The sequence below is a fragment of the Eumetopias jubatus genome, unplaced genomic scaffold (assembly GCF_037043125.1).
Source record: "Eumetopias jubatus isolate StellerSeaLion01/CBP00866 unplaced genomic scaffold, mEumJub1_p1.0 scaffold_1, whole genome shotgun sequence".
Lineage (NCBI taxonomy): Eukaryota > Metazoa > Chordata > Mammalia > Carnivora > Otariidae > Eumetopias > Eumetopias jubatus.
Window position 1 is genome coordinate 132336912 of NW_028274807.1, and position 16527 is coordinate 132353438.

The 16527-nt window shown below is 36.9% G+C and overlaps 1 protein-coding gene across 8 annotated transcripts in view; it reads right to left on the minus strand.

Moving 5' to 3' along the window:
• SATB1 (SATB homeobox 1) overlaps positions 1–16527 on the minus strand; it is a 98937-nt gene that overhangs the window by 25928 nt on the left and 56482 nt on the right. For all 8 annotated transcript variants that reach the window (XM_088026338.1, XM_088026324.1, XM_028099055.2 and 5 more), the window contains 2 exons: positions 13939–14151; positions 5232–5387 (listed from right to left, as the gene is read on the minus strand). In XM_088026338.1, coding sequence (XP_087882464.1) covers positions 5232–5387; positions 13939–14151 — 369 coding nt within the window. The remainder of the gene's footprint in view (positions 1–5231; positions 5388–13938; positions 14152–16527) is intronic.

Consider the following 16527-nt stretch of genomic DNA (forward strand, 5'->3'; position numbering starts at 1 on the left):
TTCAGGGAAATCTAAGCTGCATCTCCCCAGAGTCACCTCTACCCAGTTAAATTAATAAAGCACTAGATGGAGAGTGTGTAAGAGTGTGTGTAGAGTCACCAGACCCTGCCTGAAGAAAACTCGATTTGCCCAAGAGAAGGGGCGACGAGGACAGTATGTTAAGATTGTCCCACAGACTCCCAGAAAAGGATGTGGCACCAGAAATAACAGTAACAGTAACTCTCACATCTGCAGGGGTCTCCTCTGTGTCTTCCCTAGGAGGCTACACAGGTGAAATCCTGTTGCAGCAAAGTCTGTTGCATGAACATTCCAAAAGAATGAATCAGCACAGTGCTTCAGAGTGTAGTTTCCCTGAAGTGTAATTTAATTCTAAACAATAAAAGATGCCTTCACTAACATGCTGGAGTATAGAGTGCAATCATGGTTCCGTGATTTTTTTTCTTGGGTTTTGTCACGATATATTCCTGTTTCCGGCAATGAAAATTACACTTTTTTTGCCCCATTTCTAGCCCCACTGATCCGTGATGTATCATCTTACTTGTATTTAAGACATTCCAATCACCATGGAAGAATTTCCAAACCCAAAGGCCAAAAAGATGCACCAAAGCTTCCTTTTCTCTTCCGCCCCCTGCTCTTCTCTCCCTCTCACTCAAGGCTTTGAATCTCAATGACAAAAGTGTCTGAAAGGGGAATGGAAAAAAGCAAAAGGCTTTAAATTATTTGCTCTCTTCCACTGGTTGTGCTATTTTGCAGAGGCAAAAGCCACTTTTTTTTTTTTTTTTTTTAAAGCACTAAGACCATACCTATCCAGTAGCTGAAGTAGTAGCATCCAGAGTTCTGTAACTCTACGGGACTGGTGGGGTAGAGACTGCCAAAGATTATATTCAGTCATGTTCAGTCAAATAGAACTTTCATCATCTAGTCACTTTACCTAAAAGAAATACCCTGTTCAATAAAGCAGTAGAGAGAAATCATTTTCTAAACACAAGTGGCAATGCGGCGCGGCTCCGTCAAAGCCCTTTTACTCCCACATTACTGTATCTGCAAGCTCCACTCTGCAGACATGAAAATCAATGTAACAATTCAATGTACAAGGCGAGGCCTATGGCGTGGCTAATGTCCCCTTGCTGGACATACACCTTAAGTCTCAGAGCTCTCAGGAGGTTTGCTGTGGAATAAAATTAGATTCCAACATCTGCCACCATTAAGGAAAAAATTCCATTTCCATCTCCCATATGAAAACACTATAACCAATGAACAGTAACTGAACCTTGATACCGTAATGGTTATTACCCAAATCAACTATTTTTTTTAAACAGTAAAATTAGTGAATTCTGCTCTCATAATTATTTGAATGTTATCAGACTAAATGTTTGATAAAATTCCAATATGATTCACTTGGAAAAACTGCTGCTTATTTGAATACCCGGAATATAAAGTGTATTCATTTGTAGCTATTCACATTATGTTTAAAGCAGATCATCTTTTTAAAGTTTGCATTAGCCTGCTTTCCTACTCAAGCACAAAAAGTAGCCTACCTTCAGTTTTTACTTGCATATTTTATTCAACATTTCTATTAGAGTTAAAAACAATCTCATTTCTATTACTCATCAAAGAGAAGATAGAATACATGTGAAATGGTGGAATCCACAGACTTGGTTTCTTTTACTGAAAATACTTCACGCATTAGTCAGTACATAGCACAACTATGATGTGTCTGGTTTTGTAACATTCTGGGACTAAAGAAACTTTAAAAAAACGAGAGGCAGCCGCCTGCCACTCAGGATACCTACCTAAAGCTTTACCTTTTAGTCTAAAATGAAAAGTATTTGAGATAAATACAGAGATAATAAATAAGTCACTCTGTGTAGAGATCTGAGCCTCTTGCTTAGCACATTATAAGATGTTATCCATTTGTGTAGAGTGCTGTATAATTTAAAAGCTCTTCTGCATCTATTATAGCATATGATCTTCTCCCATGTTAAAAGAATCTTGGGCTCAAAAAGGTTAAATAATTTCTCAATATTATAACACCAGTGATACAGACGGGACCATAGCCTACTTGGAGTCCTCACCATGTACCTCCCCTCAGCCCAATTAGACATGAAAAAGCCTGGATTCCTAGGACCCTATGCTGATAAGAACCTGTATTCCATGAAAATGTCAATGAAGAAAGGAAAGCTCCAGCCGTTTTCCTCAATCAGTTAGTCCAATTCCCCTAATTCCTCTTTCCCAGAGCAGGGTATCACTTCAGTCCTGAAGCTCCTAGAACCCTGAGGAAATACTAAAATAGGGGGACAGAGGAAGAGAACCGAGAAACTGGGGTTGGCTCTACCATTTGTGAGTCTGGTGACTCTCATGTATAAAATGAGGAAAACAAGGCTAGCTCCAAAGGTTACTCAGAATTAAATGTAGGTCATACATAACGCACAGTGGGGTCTAGCACAAAGATGGCGCTGGACAGTAAGCCAACTCAGAGGACCAGAAGCAGATGGAGTGAGACAGGCTGAGATAAAAGTGACTCCAGCTCATCCCTCTTCATACACGCTTCATTTTCAGGGACCTCTGCCTCACTCTGACAAGCTGTGGCACATACATCTCAGAAGTAAATAACTCTTTTAGAAGTTAAAAATTTGACCGTGAAAAGGTCAGTCTGATTTGAAGATTTTTTTTTTTTTGGTTTGTTTGCTAGTTCTGTTTCCTTCACAAAAATCATGGCAGAACAGAAGTTAAACAGTGACTACTTTCCCTTGTTAAGTCTGACTTCTCTCAGTGACATATACACTTATTTTTAAGTAATCATCTATCTTTCTACATATTTTCATACTGAGGGTAGTGCTGACACCTAAACTGAACGACAAAGGGAAAAGTACAAAAATCCTCTGCTAGGAAGTTACAGGATATTAGTAGTTAGGAATAACTATCTGAAAGAATGAAAGTTACCAGTATGCTTGACCCCACTGCCAACAACTGGCTCCTTGGATTCTCTCTTAATCAGTAATGAGGGGATTAACTACAGCTTTAAGGGTTCTGGGAAACACACCATCCTGGCAGACATAGAAGCTGCCAGTCGACACTGTTGAAAGAGACTCATGGGGAGCTTTGTAGGACAGGGGTACAAACAGCAAGCCTGTTTAAAAAAACTCACCAGAACATCACTCACATGACATTACCAACCAATTGTTGCCACTGTCTAAACAGTTCCCAAATCAGTAACTCAGGCCAGGTGGGCAGATTTGGGGATATCATTTAAAAGAAAGAAAGAATGAAGGTAGCGAAGAGGCTGCTAACTGAAAGGAGCCATGCTATAGTCAGAAAGGAAATGGGGAGGCAGGAAGTGTCACTGGATTAAGTGACAGATGACAAGCAATTAAATGACAGTTATTGAAAAGTTTTCATATTTATTTTTGTTCGTTTTAAGGCTGACCCTTATTACAATAATACATGTCTAGTTTCTCTGTTTATCTATTTTCAGGATTTGGAGAAAGTGTTTGGCTCCGTAACAATACAGTCTGTTACTCTTGATAAATTTAATTGGACAGGTCAGAAAAGATGCAGGATCAGAAAGAAAGGCAAGATAATATACGTCTGAATACGAGATCCTCATCATAATTAGACTAAATAGCCAAAACAAGAAAGTGCAGGGTGGGTGGGTGAGGGGCAAAGTGAAAGCAGGACATTTCTCCTTAACGCATAGTCTTGGCATGTAAATGAAGACATCTGAAGAAGCACACAGGTTTGAAGCGGCTCTAACATTCTATCATAATTAGAAACATTTCAAGAGCCCTGTAATTTCCAATCAAAATTACAGTAATTTCCGATATACAAGCCATGATTCATGACAGAATTTTACATTCCATGAGAGATTACGGTGGCCTGATGTATGACACGCTGAGTACAGCACTAACATAAACAATTCAGTTTAATGTTTAAACAGCACTTGATGTTTAGAATCTCACAATAAAAGAAACATATTATTGTAGAAATTATCACTTTGACAGTGATTGAAGGGTAGGCAGGCATGTGGCCTATAAAGCTATAATTTTTACAGTCCACAGCTTGAGTTTAATCATTTTTATATAACATTTCCAAGATATCCCTTAAGTATTTCATCCAGCCTATAACTTAAGTAAGAACAACCTTTTCTAAAGCAAAACCCCTATCAAGTGCCACCATTAATGCCAGTAGAGAAAAATTTTAGGAAGAGCTAAAAAAAAGTATGGTATAGTAAATGCAGCATATTGTAAATACTCTCAGAACTGTCTATTGTTATCAGAAGTTGACGGCAGCCAGGCTCTTTTATAAAGGAGAGTTCATTAATGATCCGGAAAATATATTTGTTTAAAATCGCAAGTTGTTAAAATCTCACCTGACCCGTGACTGCCTCTAAATTCCCACCTTAATAATGCTACCAACTATTGTTGGAAGGGGAAGACAGTTTAGTATTCTTCTGGTCCTTTAAAAAGTATCCTTGGCGTTGAACGAGGGTTTATAAGTAATTATAAATTTGTTCCTATAGATGACCCTGATGCTTTTGATGAGCATAAATTTTCAATATATGAACATTATACTGATAAAGGACTGCATTATCTCTCCTTTGTTATGTTTTTAACTTGTTTGGTAGGGACTTGTAACTTTTCCGATTCAATTCTATTCATTTATAATTCATCAGATTTGGACAGGTTTTCTAACTGTAATTCAATTTGTAGGGTTTATATATCGTGCATCTATGGAAAAACTAAGGTCATTAATGTGCAAAGATACGTGTGGCGGGCGTTCCAGTTTGTTTTAGTAAGTGTACCTAATAGTTGTGGATGCCTGAGTTGGAACAGAAGAAACTATTACGTTTGTAGTCTTTTAGGAAGGAAATCAAGGTCATCTGAGCAATAATGAAACAATAGTAATTCAAGTTACTTGTACCCGTACAATAGACCACATTGAGAAACTGCCTATACATTACGATACTCTTCTGAAAACAACTATTAACTGACCCTGAGATTTCCTGAGAAATCCCTGGTCTGGAGAGTGGGTGTTGGAGGAAACAAAACCACGTATCTACTCCCTGAATCTGAACGACACTTTGTTTCATCACAGAGCTCTGTCAAGGATCCTGGAGACCTTGCCCTATCAGTGATGCAATGCAGGTTCATCTTGCAAACAGACACCCCTCTGAATGAAATTTTCACAGGCATCGCAGATCAACATTCTCAGTGCCTCACCAAGGTTCTTACCTGGCTTTTGGTTGCTGCAACCTTTGCAAACAGTGCTTGGGACACTTTAGCGCGCTTCATTTCCTGCTGAATCTCATCATAAATGGAAGCATTAATGTTCATGGTATTGTTCTCTGGTTTCCCATTCCTCTCAGTGGCAATAGTAGCTGTTTTCACCTACAAAACATTTTGAACGTGACTGTCATTTTTCATTGGCCAAATTGTTTTGAAGCTTTTCAGGCTCGGCATCCAAACTGGACACAGTTGCTCCTTTTATGATCAAGGTGAGCAACAGTGCAGTCATTCAACATTAGTTATTACCCCGAGATCAGATTGCTTAAGTTAAGAAAGTCACATTGTCACAGGTGACTGCATCTATAATAAGACAGCCACTGCCAGCTGACAAACAGGAATTAGAATGCCATAAAGTAAGTTTTCTGGAAAACAGAATAGTTTCAAAGACTTGAAAACCCTAAACTAATTGTTTCCCAATTACTGTCCATTGCAATTCTAACAAAGGAAATTCACAATTAAAATCATAATGCCCAGTGCTGTATCTTCACTGGGTGCCCGGTGCCTAACAGACAGTTGCATCCCTAATAGCTATTACATACTATGGCCTTTTTAATTTTAGACTCTTTTTTTTTATGCCTGTTCCTCTTATGTTTCATTTAAAAAATCTTCCATAACAAAGCCATTTGCAGAGCTGCATATTTAAATCTTCTATCCATCCATGAAACAGGTAGAGTGCCTTGCTTAATTATCATAAAGGCTGGTTGCATTTTACACGTGCATGTCCAAGCTGTTCTGTATAATTATTTCATCTTTTCCTGGCACCCCTGTACATAACTATTTCCTTTTGACTTGTGGAACCAGACAATAAGAAAATGTTTCACAATATTTAACAGAACATTACTGCAAGTTACACAAATTATATAATCAGTGACTTTATAAATATATTCAAAATGAATAATCTTGAGTGAAAAATTAGTATCAATGCCTTTGGTAATAATGATAAGCAGGTATCAGCAGTAAAATGACACAAAATTTTGGGGTAAAAATAAAATCTCAACCTCAAAATGTATTGATACTGTTATTAATTTTTAAAACTCTAAATTTAATTTTTATTATGCAGTTATGTGAACCAGCCTGGAAAATTTACGTATGAACCATGTAGTTGCTTTTTCACTAGGAAATTGGTGAAAATGTAAACGAAAAGTACCAGATTCAGGACCCTGTTTCTCCCAGCCAGATGATTCACTGAGGACCATGTTTCTTAGGATCCTTTCCAGAACCCAGGTTTCTGTTCACATATACAATGAGCAATAGAAAATGAAGTCCATTTTGGAATAAATGAAGGATTTCTTTTGTCATGAAATGATACACTGTTTTAGTCACGCTACAAGTCTTTCGGGTCTACTTCATTCTCCCCCTAATATTTGGTATCACAAGACGGGCAGAGGTTATCCTAAGGAATTTGATCCTCTGCACTTAAGAGAGTGAATAGGAGTCTTTATTTTTTTTTTAAAGATTTTATTTATTTATTTGAGAGAGCGAGAATGAGAGAGAGAGAGAGCACATGACGGGGGGAGGGTAAGAGGGAGAAGCAGACTCCCCGCCGAGCAGGGAGCCCGATGCAGGACTTGATGTGGGACTCGATCCCGGGACTCCAGGATCATGACCCGAGCCGAAGGCAGTTGCCCAACCAACTGAGCCACCCAGGCACCCCGAATAGAAGTCTTTAAAACATGCCTTCTAACTTCTAGCCAGTCAGCAAAATAACTCACCTCTTGCTTATCTGGAGGAGGCATCTAGCGCTTTCCACCTTGTCACTACCCTTCTAAGCACTGAAAGGAAAATGCTGTGAAATGAGTGCACCACAGGCCCAAGTGAAGACATAGAAAGTGTCATTTGCCACTGCTAAACTCTAAGCTGCAGACAGCGATGGCAAGTGTGTAGGCTCGATTTCCAAAGTCTCCCTTCTAGCTCTGTGGCTCCAGAAAGCAAGGGCACTAACGGAGGTAATATTAACGACTGGAGGCCACTAAGAACATACACAGGGCTTTGAAGCAATAATCTCCTAAATACCACTTTAGGAGCCAGAAGAGTTAACGTATTACCATAAATTGCCTACAAAGTTGCTTTGGTGAGATTCGCAACTTTGCTCTGGGGTGGTCTTGCTTTGAGGCAGAAGGATAGATTTGATCACCCCATGGGGTCTCTTTTAATACCTATTTTTCTCACTGTTTAAATGAAAGAGAGAAGAAAAGCCATTTCAATCGCTTTGAAAATTGAATGTTATGGAAATGGGGGCATGAAGTCCAGTGCATTGGAAGAAATAGTTCCTTGGTAGCATCTGCTTAGCAATTGTTAAGAGAGCACGCTTTGGAAACTTCTTGTTTCAGTACGTTTTTAAAATAATTTTCATTCTTTTGTAAAAACTATGTTTAAGAATTTATCTTTGAGGTGGACTATAATCATTTGTTTCAACCCTGTGATTTGGTTTCTAAAAATTTCATTGTTTAATTTTTTTTAATAAAACAATTACAACTTGAACCAAAAAGAATTTCAAATCATAAAAAAAATCAAATAACTGTTTCCTAGTAGCCAACATAATCAAAAGTGGAAAAGACATACACATGAAACTTTTAAAAATTAAAAAAAGAGCAATTTTTTAAAATATAAAAAAACTCTGTATTACTCATTTTAAAAATATTTAGAAAAGCTCTTCTTTATCATCTTGTTGGCTCAGATACATATCTTATCACAGATAAGCTATTAGAATTCTGGAATCACATTTTTTCCTAAACACAAGCTATTGCTTAAGGGGAACTGACTTGGACAGCTTTTCAAAAATATGAAAGCTGAATTTCTCCCCAGGTAAAAATGGAAACAAAAATCTTTTATACCTCACTCTACTAAGTACTATTTTAGCTTAGTACAAAAAAAATCTTATTTAATCTTGGTTTAGCTTTTAATATTATATCACACATTGGAATTCATAAAGTAGTTCATTCCAGGCAAAACAAACTACTCTTCAACTCTTCTCCGCAAATAGCACAGGAGGTAAAATAAATGCAGTTGGTTTCCGAATAGCTTTTATCAAGGTAGGGCATACTACTCCATCATTACAGCGGCGCCGGGTAAGTAGTGAGGAATTGGAGCTCCTACTCTTTACCCTCCCGTGTGAGGAGAGGGTGCAAGCACTAGGGTCAGCTTTATTATATCCCTAAAACTGTGCAGTAGAACACAAATTTTCCATGAGAATTCTATTCTGTTTCTTCCTGGATTGCTGAACGCATCAAATCATACTAGAAAAGGAACTCTAAATGCTATATACATGCTACATACTACATATGTACAGCACGAAACGAACTCTACTGTGGTCCTGATTGAACGTACTATTCCTTGATCGAGGAGGAACTGCCTGCAAGGCAAGCACATAGCTCATGTGCGCAAACACACACACACGCAATTAAAGTTTGATGTAATTTTAATAATAATTATGATAATAACAAAGGCTGGCATTTATTACTTGTTTCTCACATGCTGGGCATCATGTTCAGGTACATTAGCTCTCACCTGCACAAAAGCCCTGAATAAGTACTATTATTGCCCCATCTTAAAATTGAGAAAACTCTCCTAAAACAAAAATTTATTCATAAGGTAACATGAGATCTAAACTGAAGTCTGTCTAACACTAATGCTTATCTTAGAAATTACTGCACTGTACTGAAGTCATGATGTTATACAGGATTTCTTTATTTGGAAAAATTCTAACTTTTTAAAGACACGCTGGATCTGCTTTTTGGTTGTCCTTTGCTAAATCTGGCTCGTTAATGTCTAATTTTTAGCAAATGGCTTTGTCATTCATTTTACAAATCCAACCTGAATTTGTCAAGGTATGCAAACTATAAATGTTTTCTTGGTAATGTTATGTAAGAAATGTGCTATTTTGAGGTATTCTTTTTTTTTAAAAGATTTTATTTATTTATTTGAGAGAGAGAATGAGATAGAGAGAGAGCATGAGAGGGGAGAGGGTCAGAGGGAGAAGCAGACTCCCTGCCGAGCAGGGAGCCAGATGCGGGACCCGATCCCGGGACTCCAGGATCATGACCTGAGCCGAAGGCAGTCGCTTAACCAACTGAGCCACCCAGGCACCCTATTTTGAGGTATTCTTACTGGTGATAGAAAATGGTTCCCATTTTCAAATTTTTGTATATTAACACTGTCTTGAATATCATGGTTCTATCTTTTTATACTTTTCTTTCTGTTCTTTTTAGGAACAACATTAATTATTTTCCAAATATGGACTTTAAAAAGTCTAGTATTTTAAAAGATGACTGCTAATGGGAAGCATTTTATGAGCATGTAAGATCTTAAAATCATGCTGGCCAAGCAATTCATAACAAAACTTTTATCAAGTGTTAAGTTCCTGCCCATAACTAAACCTATGTTTAATTATATTCCAGAAGACTTTGTTGGAAAGAGACAGAAGGGTGCAGCTACTAGATTAATTATACATTGCTTATATGAACTTACTACATTTTCTAAAGCACTGTTATAAAATATCCCATCTTCCTTTAGAAGAAACTAAAGAATTACAGAAAGATATAAAAATATAAAGAAAAAATCATTATGTAATTCATGTAGAATTTATAACTTGATAATTACAGGCTTTCAAACAGTCCTAATGGAAACAGAAAAGTGCTAACTTAACTCCAAAAGTCACACATATTAAAAACATAAATAAAATCAGAATAAGCACACACCTAAATAGAAATCGTCAACTTAAAACTGATCTGTGGAACAGACAAGTTCCAGAAAGGAATTACTAATTATTATTAATCAAATTCCTCTTAGAAACTCATTTGTAAAATTTGCTAAGCATAATAAGAAAAGAAGCCTTTAGGACCAGGGAGCTTTGGAGGGCTTGGGTTCCCCCAACATTTTCCTACAAGCAAAGTTTGGAAAGGGCTATTTTCTCCACCATTTCAGAAACGCCCAACTGTCTGAAGTCTTCAAGAGTGGATCATTTGTCAAACACTTAATGTATTCTATCAGGAGAAGGTTCTCATATGTGTTCTTCTTCCTAATCTAAAAATAAAATTCCCATCCTCTGTGACAGAAAAATTCCCCAAGTTTCATTTTCCCCTTTCTAAAGTGTTTGTGTTTTGAGGAGGTGGCTTGAGGTAGGAGAAAGAGCAAGAGACTTAACAGGGGATGTGAAAACGGACTCAACCTTAAATTTGGTTTTTTCCTCTTTCTCCAACCAAAAGATTGGTATGAGGATCCAATGAATTCATGGGCATGAAGGTGTTAGAGAACTGTGAACCATTATCAAGTACAAGATATTCTTACTTCTTGAATTAGAACATGTAACTTATGAAAATAGGCTTTCAGCAAACAGGTTGGGCCTGGAGCCTACTGCTGCAGACAGAGGACAAAGCTCACGGCACAGCTGCCCCTCTTGAAGCACAAGGGACAGGTCTGGACCAGAGGCATCTCACCTAGACAAGAGCTGTGGTGATTTCTGAGGCTGGTCTAGATCTTCCCAGGGGAAGTATTCCTTGGAATAAAACTTGGGGCCTGACTAAAAGCAGGGAAGTCTTTTCTTAAATATAATTTAGAATCCGAGTTCCTCAACAGTGTAGGTCCTCAGTCTGGTATGACCCGGGGAGGACATCTCAATCATCTTCCGTGTGACCTCAACTCTACAGGGTAGGAGCTGGAAGAGAATCCAGCTCTCTTGGGCCTAAAGGTGGTCTAGATCTCCTGTGAGCCACAAGGGACCTCTGCCTTTAAAAAGCAGTTCTTTAAAGGCGAATGGGTGGCTCAGTCGGTTAAGTGTCCGACTCTTGATCTCAGCCCAGGTCAAGAAAATCAGGGTTTGGGTTCAACCTAAGTCAAAGACTTGTCTCAAAATATGTTTCGAATCTCTTCATTTAAAGGGAAATGAAATGCAATAATAGACTCCTCTTTGTCAAAACTTAAAAATAAAAAAGACAAAATTCTGCAGAGTCTGTTTCTGTATTTGTGGTTTTGTCCTTTTTCCCCTTCCATTTTAATCATTTGTAATATGCATATTAAAACCCTAAGTATAGCGTATTGGTTGCCTTTTAAAAGCATTCGATTTCAACGGTTGCAAAACACTACTAATTCGGCTGCTTGAAACATTTGTCCAAATCTTAAGTACTCATTTTACATTGATAATACTTTTAATACATCAAAGATTTCTTAAAATGTCATTCATAAAGTCACTGTTAAAAAACAAACTGGTTGTGAGTTCTATTACAATAATATTAAGTAATGCAAAGGGATTCTCAGTGAGGCAAATTAAGATACTCGAAGATGCATATTATAGCAGTGAAATAAAATTATACACACATCAGGTAATCATTTCAGAATTTGGTTAGATGGCCAGTAATATCGCATTAACAGAAACTTTTCTCCTTTGAAAGAGTTTCACTAAGAATCTGTGGTATCTAAATACCTTATACATTCATCATTGGCTAGATATCCCAGCTAAGGGCTTGGTCTCAACCCCTCTTGAGAACAAATATAACTAAGGGTGGCTCAACCAGTTAATCAATAATGCAGGCCAAAATAAACTATATTTTCTATCCCAACTATCAGCAGACATAGTCTTTAGACACATATATAGGGAAGCTACCCAAGAGTATCTTAATAGTACATGAAAAGAAATATCATTTAAGAATTACTGTAAATGTGGCTAAAGAAAAAACTTGATCAATAAGGACAGCAGTATCCATTTAGAAAAACAAAAGCACTGCAATCATAGAAAAATTAGAAAACAAAAACTGCATTAAGGAACTACTAAGTCAAATATTTGGATAGATTAAAAAAAAAAAAAGAAACAGCTCAATGCTGAAGTTCATACTGATCTTAAGCAAGCAATTCTTTTGTTAGTATTGCAGATTAAGTGATAAGTAAAATAACTCTTTGCCCAGAGGCCTTCTGTGTTGATTGTGGAAGCAAAGTTAACTAATGATGGTGTATTAACTCTAAACACCACAAACTAAGTGTTAAACCAAGTCCAAAGTACAGTATTTTTTGTTTAATTACTTAAAAAGTCATATATATATACCATATAAAGTCATATATACATGTCATATAAAGTCATATATATATATCCTCATTCTTTCTCTTAAGAAATATTTTACAGAAGGCTTTACAGATCAAATTCAATAATTGTGTGTGTAGGCAGGTGGATATGTATATATGCAGATAGAAAGCATTCTTCTCTGCTACAGACACATGACTTTCTTATCCACAATTACAGCCATGACTTCCTTACAGTCTGTGCCCTAGACATTAAGACCAAATTGATTTTCATTACATAAAATGGAGAAAACGGACTTTGGATGTTTCTACAGAAGATTCATTTCATAACATTATACCATAGAACTTAAGAACCTCAACAAGTGGCTGAATATTGTATCTATTCCTTATCGATGAAGGATCTGTGGTAGTTTCATTTTTAGTGCTGAATGTGCTTTTTCTATACTTCCATACACAGAAAAGTGTTTTGTTTCATTTTTTTACTGTTGATGAAAAGAAATTAACATCAAGATATGATTTCAGGATGACATTATACTACATGAATACTTTGAATCTGTGTTCCATATTCAATTTTTATCCAGTTTTAGCTGACCTTATTTTTAAGAGCTGTACCTGCAATAAATGTGTAAGAAATATATTTGCCTATTGATTTTAAGTCTAATACACTATCAAACTTTTATCTTTATTATTGAATTCTCATAATTATAAGGCTATCTTTAAAACTTGATTTAAAAAAATTAAAATATAGATGCACGTACACAAAGTTACCCGCATGATGACTTTTGTCCTTTCTAAAAAGTACGAAAATTTGGGAAATAGAAAATGTGCCCATTTCTGGGAATATGGGTGGAATTCCTTATCCGCCCCATTTAAAGCTGCCTTCAAGGATTGTATTAAACTTAATTATGAAAGATTACAAACGAGATGATGTGTAATTGGTACCAGCTGCACTTCGTATTGGAAAGCATAAATACAAATGGAATTATTTATTTATTTTTATTTATTTACTATTCAAATGGCAGTTCTAAAACTCATAGGGATAAAACTGACTTTATAACTTTTTTTCCTGTTGAGTTTTAAATGTTTCTTTACTTAATAATTGTAGTTCAGACAAACATCCCATTTAAAGACTACTTTTCACCCCCAAAGAACCTCCAAAAGGAAGCAACACAAAGCAATTTTCTTTCCTCTAATTAGTAGCTTATTGTTTTTATATCAGAATCACTGATTTGGGACCAACTTCTCCTCAAGCAACCCTATGAATTATTATTTTTAGAAAAATTGATATCTACTCATCTATCTTTCCAATTTCTTGCTGAGATTCTTCCTCAAACATTAAAAGAAGAGGAGGAGGAGGAAGAGGAACAGGAAGAGGAGGAGGAGGAAGAGGAACAGGAAGAGGAGGAGGAGGAACAGGAAGAGGAGGAGGAGGAGGAAGAGGAGGAGGAAGAGGAAGAGGAAGAGGAAGAGGAAGAGGAGGAGGAGGAAGAAGAAGAAGAAGAAGAAGAAGAAGGAGGAGGAGGAGGAGGAGGAGGAGGAGGAGGAGGAGGAGGAGGAGGGGGAGGGGGAGGGGGAGGAGGAGGAGGAGAAGAAGAAGAAGAAGAAAGAGAAGGAGAAGAAGGGAAAAGAGGACAGGAGACTTCACCTGGGGAGGGCGGCTGGGCGGTGTGCTTATCAGGGGGGCAGGACCCATAGCCGAGGCAGCATTCAAGCTCCTTTCCCTTTCATCCTGGTAAATCCGATCTCTTTCAGCTTCTGGTAACTGCAAGAAATTCTGCATAGCCCGAAGGTTTACCAGCAAAGACTGGGATGCAGTCTTGGGGTCCTCTTCCTTGCGGAGGATTTCTGAAAGCAAGCCCTGCAGGGAATGAAAGGCACAGAGTGAGCTTGCTCCTGAGCTCTGCCCAGCCAGCCACCGGGGACCCTTCCCTCTCCTTCTCCACTATGTTTAGAAAATGAATAGTCAGAAGCATTAATTCTACACAGAAATATATGAGTTACAGTTGAAGTGGTAGAGAGGAGAGCCTCAATTGTATTCTTAATTTTATTAAGCATCTGCTTTACATATAACACAAACTGAAACTGCCTAATTGGTCTCCTTCCTTTGAGTAGCTTAACTTGCCACGAAATCTTTCACAGGGAGACGATCGAGGGAAGTTAAGAATAAATGAAATGCTCATAATACAACAGCAGTGAACTGTATAGTTCTCAAGTTGCCTAGACAAAGGCAGTGGAATGCCGACAGCCCAATATGTAAAGATACAAAGCCACTTCTAGAGAAGGAGAACTTTCAAAGAAAATACCAGAAAATGAATTGTAACATATTAGAAAAAAGAATATTACTAAAGCATGCTATGTTTTCACAGGCAATATTTTAAGTTATCCCTTAATTTTCAAATTAATGACAAGTGATTCCTTCTACTTACCATTTAAGGAAACTATACAGCCTACCCTGAATAATTCTAAATACTGTCATGCTATAACTATACCTCTGGGTAACACGTTGAAATTCTGAACTTCAGAAAACCACTGATTAAATTTGAAATACATAACCCCTTTTTTACATTGCAAAAATCCATCACGGCATGGCCAGGAAAAGAATACTATTAAATTCTTTAGTTGCCAAATTTCCTTAAGGAATAGAAGTCTTTATTAGTAACAGAAGAAATTTACAAACCATTAGTAAACTCCTTTAAGGTGTCTCTCTCTCTCCAAATACTAGAGCATTAATTGTCAACCTTTTTTTTTTTAATTTTTGGAAGAAGCCTTTCAAAAATGAGTGGGTTTCCTCATTTTTGTTTAAGGAATTATATGAAATAGAAGGATTACAAAAATTTTCTGCCCATTTGATAAGAACTGAGCAGCCTTTACCTCTTCCATCTTGTACATGAAATAATGCCTGGAATACCAAGACACATTTGCTTTCTACGTTTAGCCAGAATATCAGTTTATCACAAGAAAACTCCAAATAAAAATGTCTAGATCTCCATGTCATTTGCAAATTTCACTTTCCAATAACCCTGCAGAAACGGTGAAAGGGAACATTTGGGGAAGGGGAGGCCAAGTGTCATATTAAAATGACTGAGACTAAAGATGATAACATTTGGATTTTTTCATGGTTTCCTAGAAGTGCAAACGTAGTTTTGTTCCTAATTCCTCAGGGATAAGGTACCATATTGCCCACATATAACACCTACATGCAGATAGTATAGAAGCACTGTCCACTTTAAAAATGGTTAATCGGCTGCTATTAAAAAGAACCTCCAATAGGCTGAGGGGGCTTAAGAGTAAATTTTAGTCTCTCGTTTGTTCCTGCATCCAAAACCTGGAGAGTGGACCCGAACTTTCAGTTTCACCATTAAAAAATGTGACTGAAGAATGAAGGGTGCATGTCCTTTCCTTCATAAGACTGACAAGTAATGCTGCAACTGTGTTTATACAGGAATAAAAACATCCAGTCAATTTAACTAAAATTCAGTCAAACAGGCAGTCAATCATCCACCTATTTAATTTGTACAAGGCCAACTAATTAGATTGACTGTGTTTTTGATGTGTCACATTGAAACCGAAAAATACAGGTCTCAAAAAATGCTTGAAAAGAGGTGTGAAAAAATAGTCCTTACGCTCTACTTTTCCTCACCAAATGTTCTATATTAAAAGATGTGCTTGGCAAAGCAATATACATGAACTACACAGAAATCGAGAGACAGAAATGTACAGTATAGATAGATACAATGTTATCAATTCCTTGAGCATAATAACCTAATATTCATTTTTGTCATCCCAGCACAATGCCTACCACATAAGTGTTTGATAAATATTTACTACATGGATTAATTATGTGTATTCAGACCACAAAAGGAAAAAATTGTAAATGACTGATAGAAACTTAAGAACAAGATATGCTACTCATGGGTAAATTCTAATGGTACTTCTTAATTTAATCAAGGTAAGGCTTCAATGAAAAGTTATGTGGCACTTTGTAAGACGTTTATCTACATTAACTATTCAGTTAATTTAAAAAAAACAGATTAGGTCAAAAGAGATCCTATAAATATTTAAGACATTATTGTGTTTGGGAAATTTGAAATTAGACATTTACAAATCTCAAATAACAAAATACTGTATCATCTCCATTAAAAATGTTTTCTGAGACAGCAGAGAACTATAGTGAGAAAAGCAAACGCATGAAAAAAATACATAATAATATTCTCTATCAAGTCTTGTTAACATG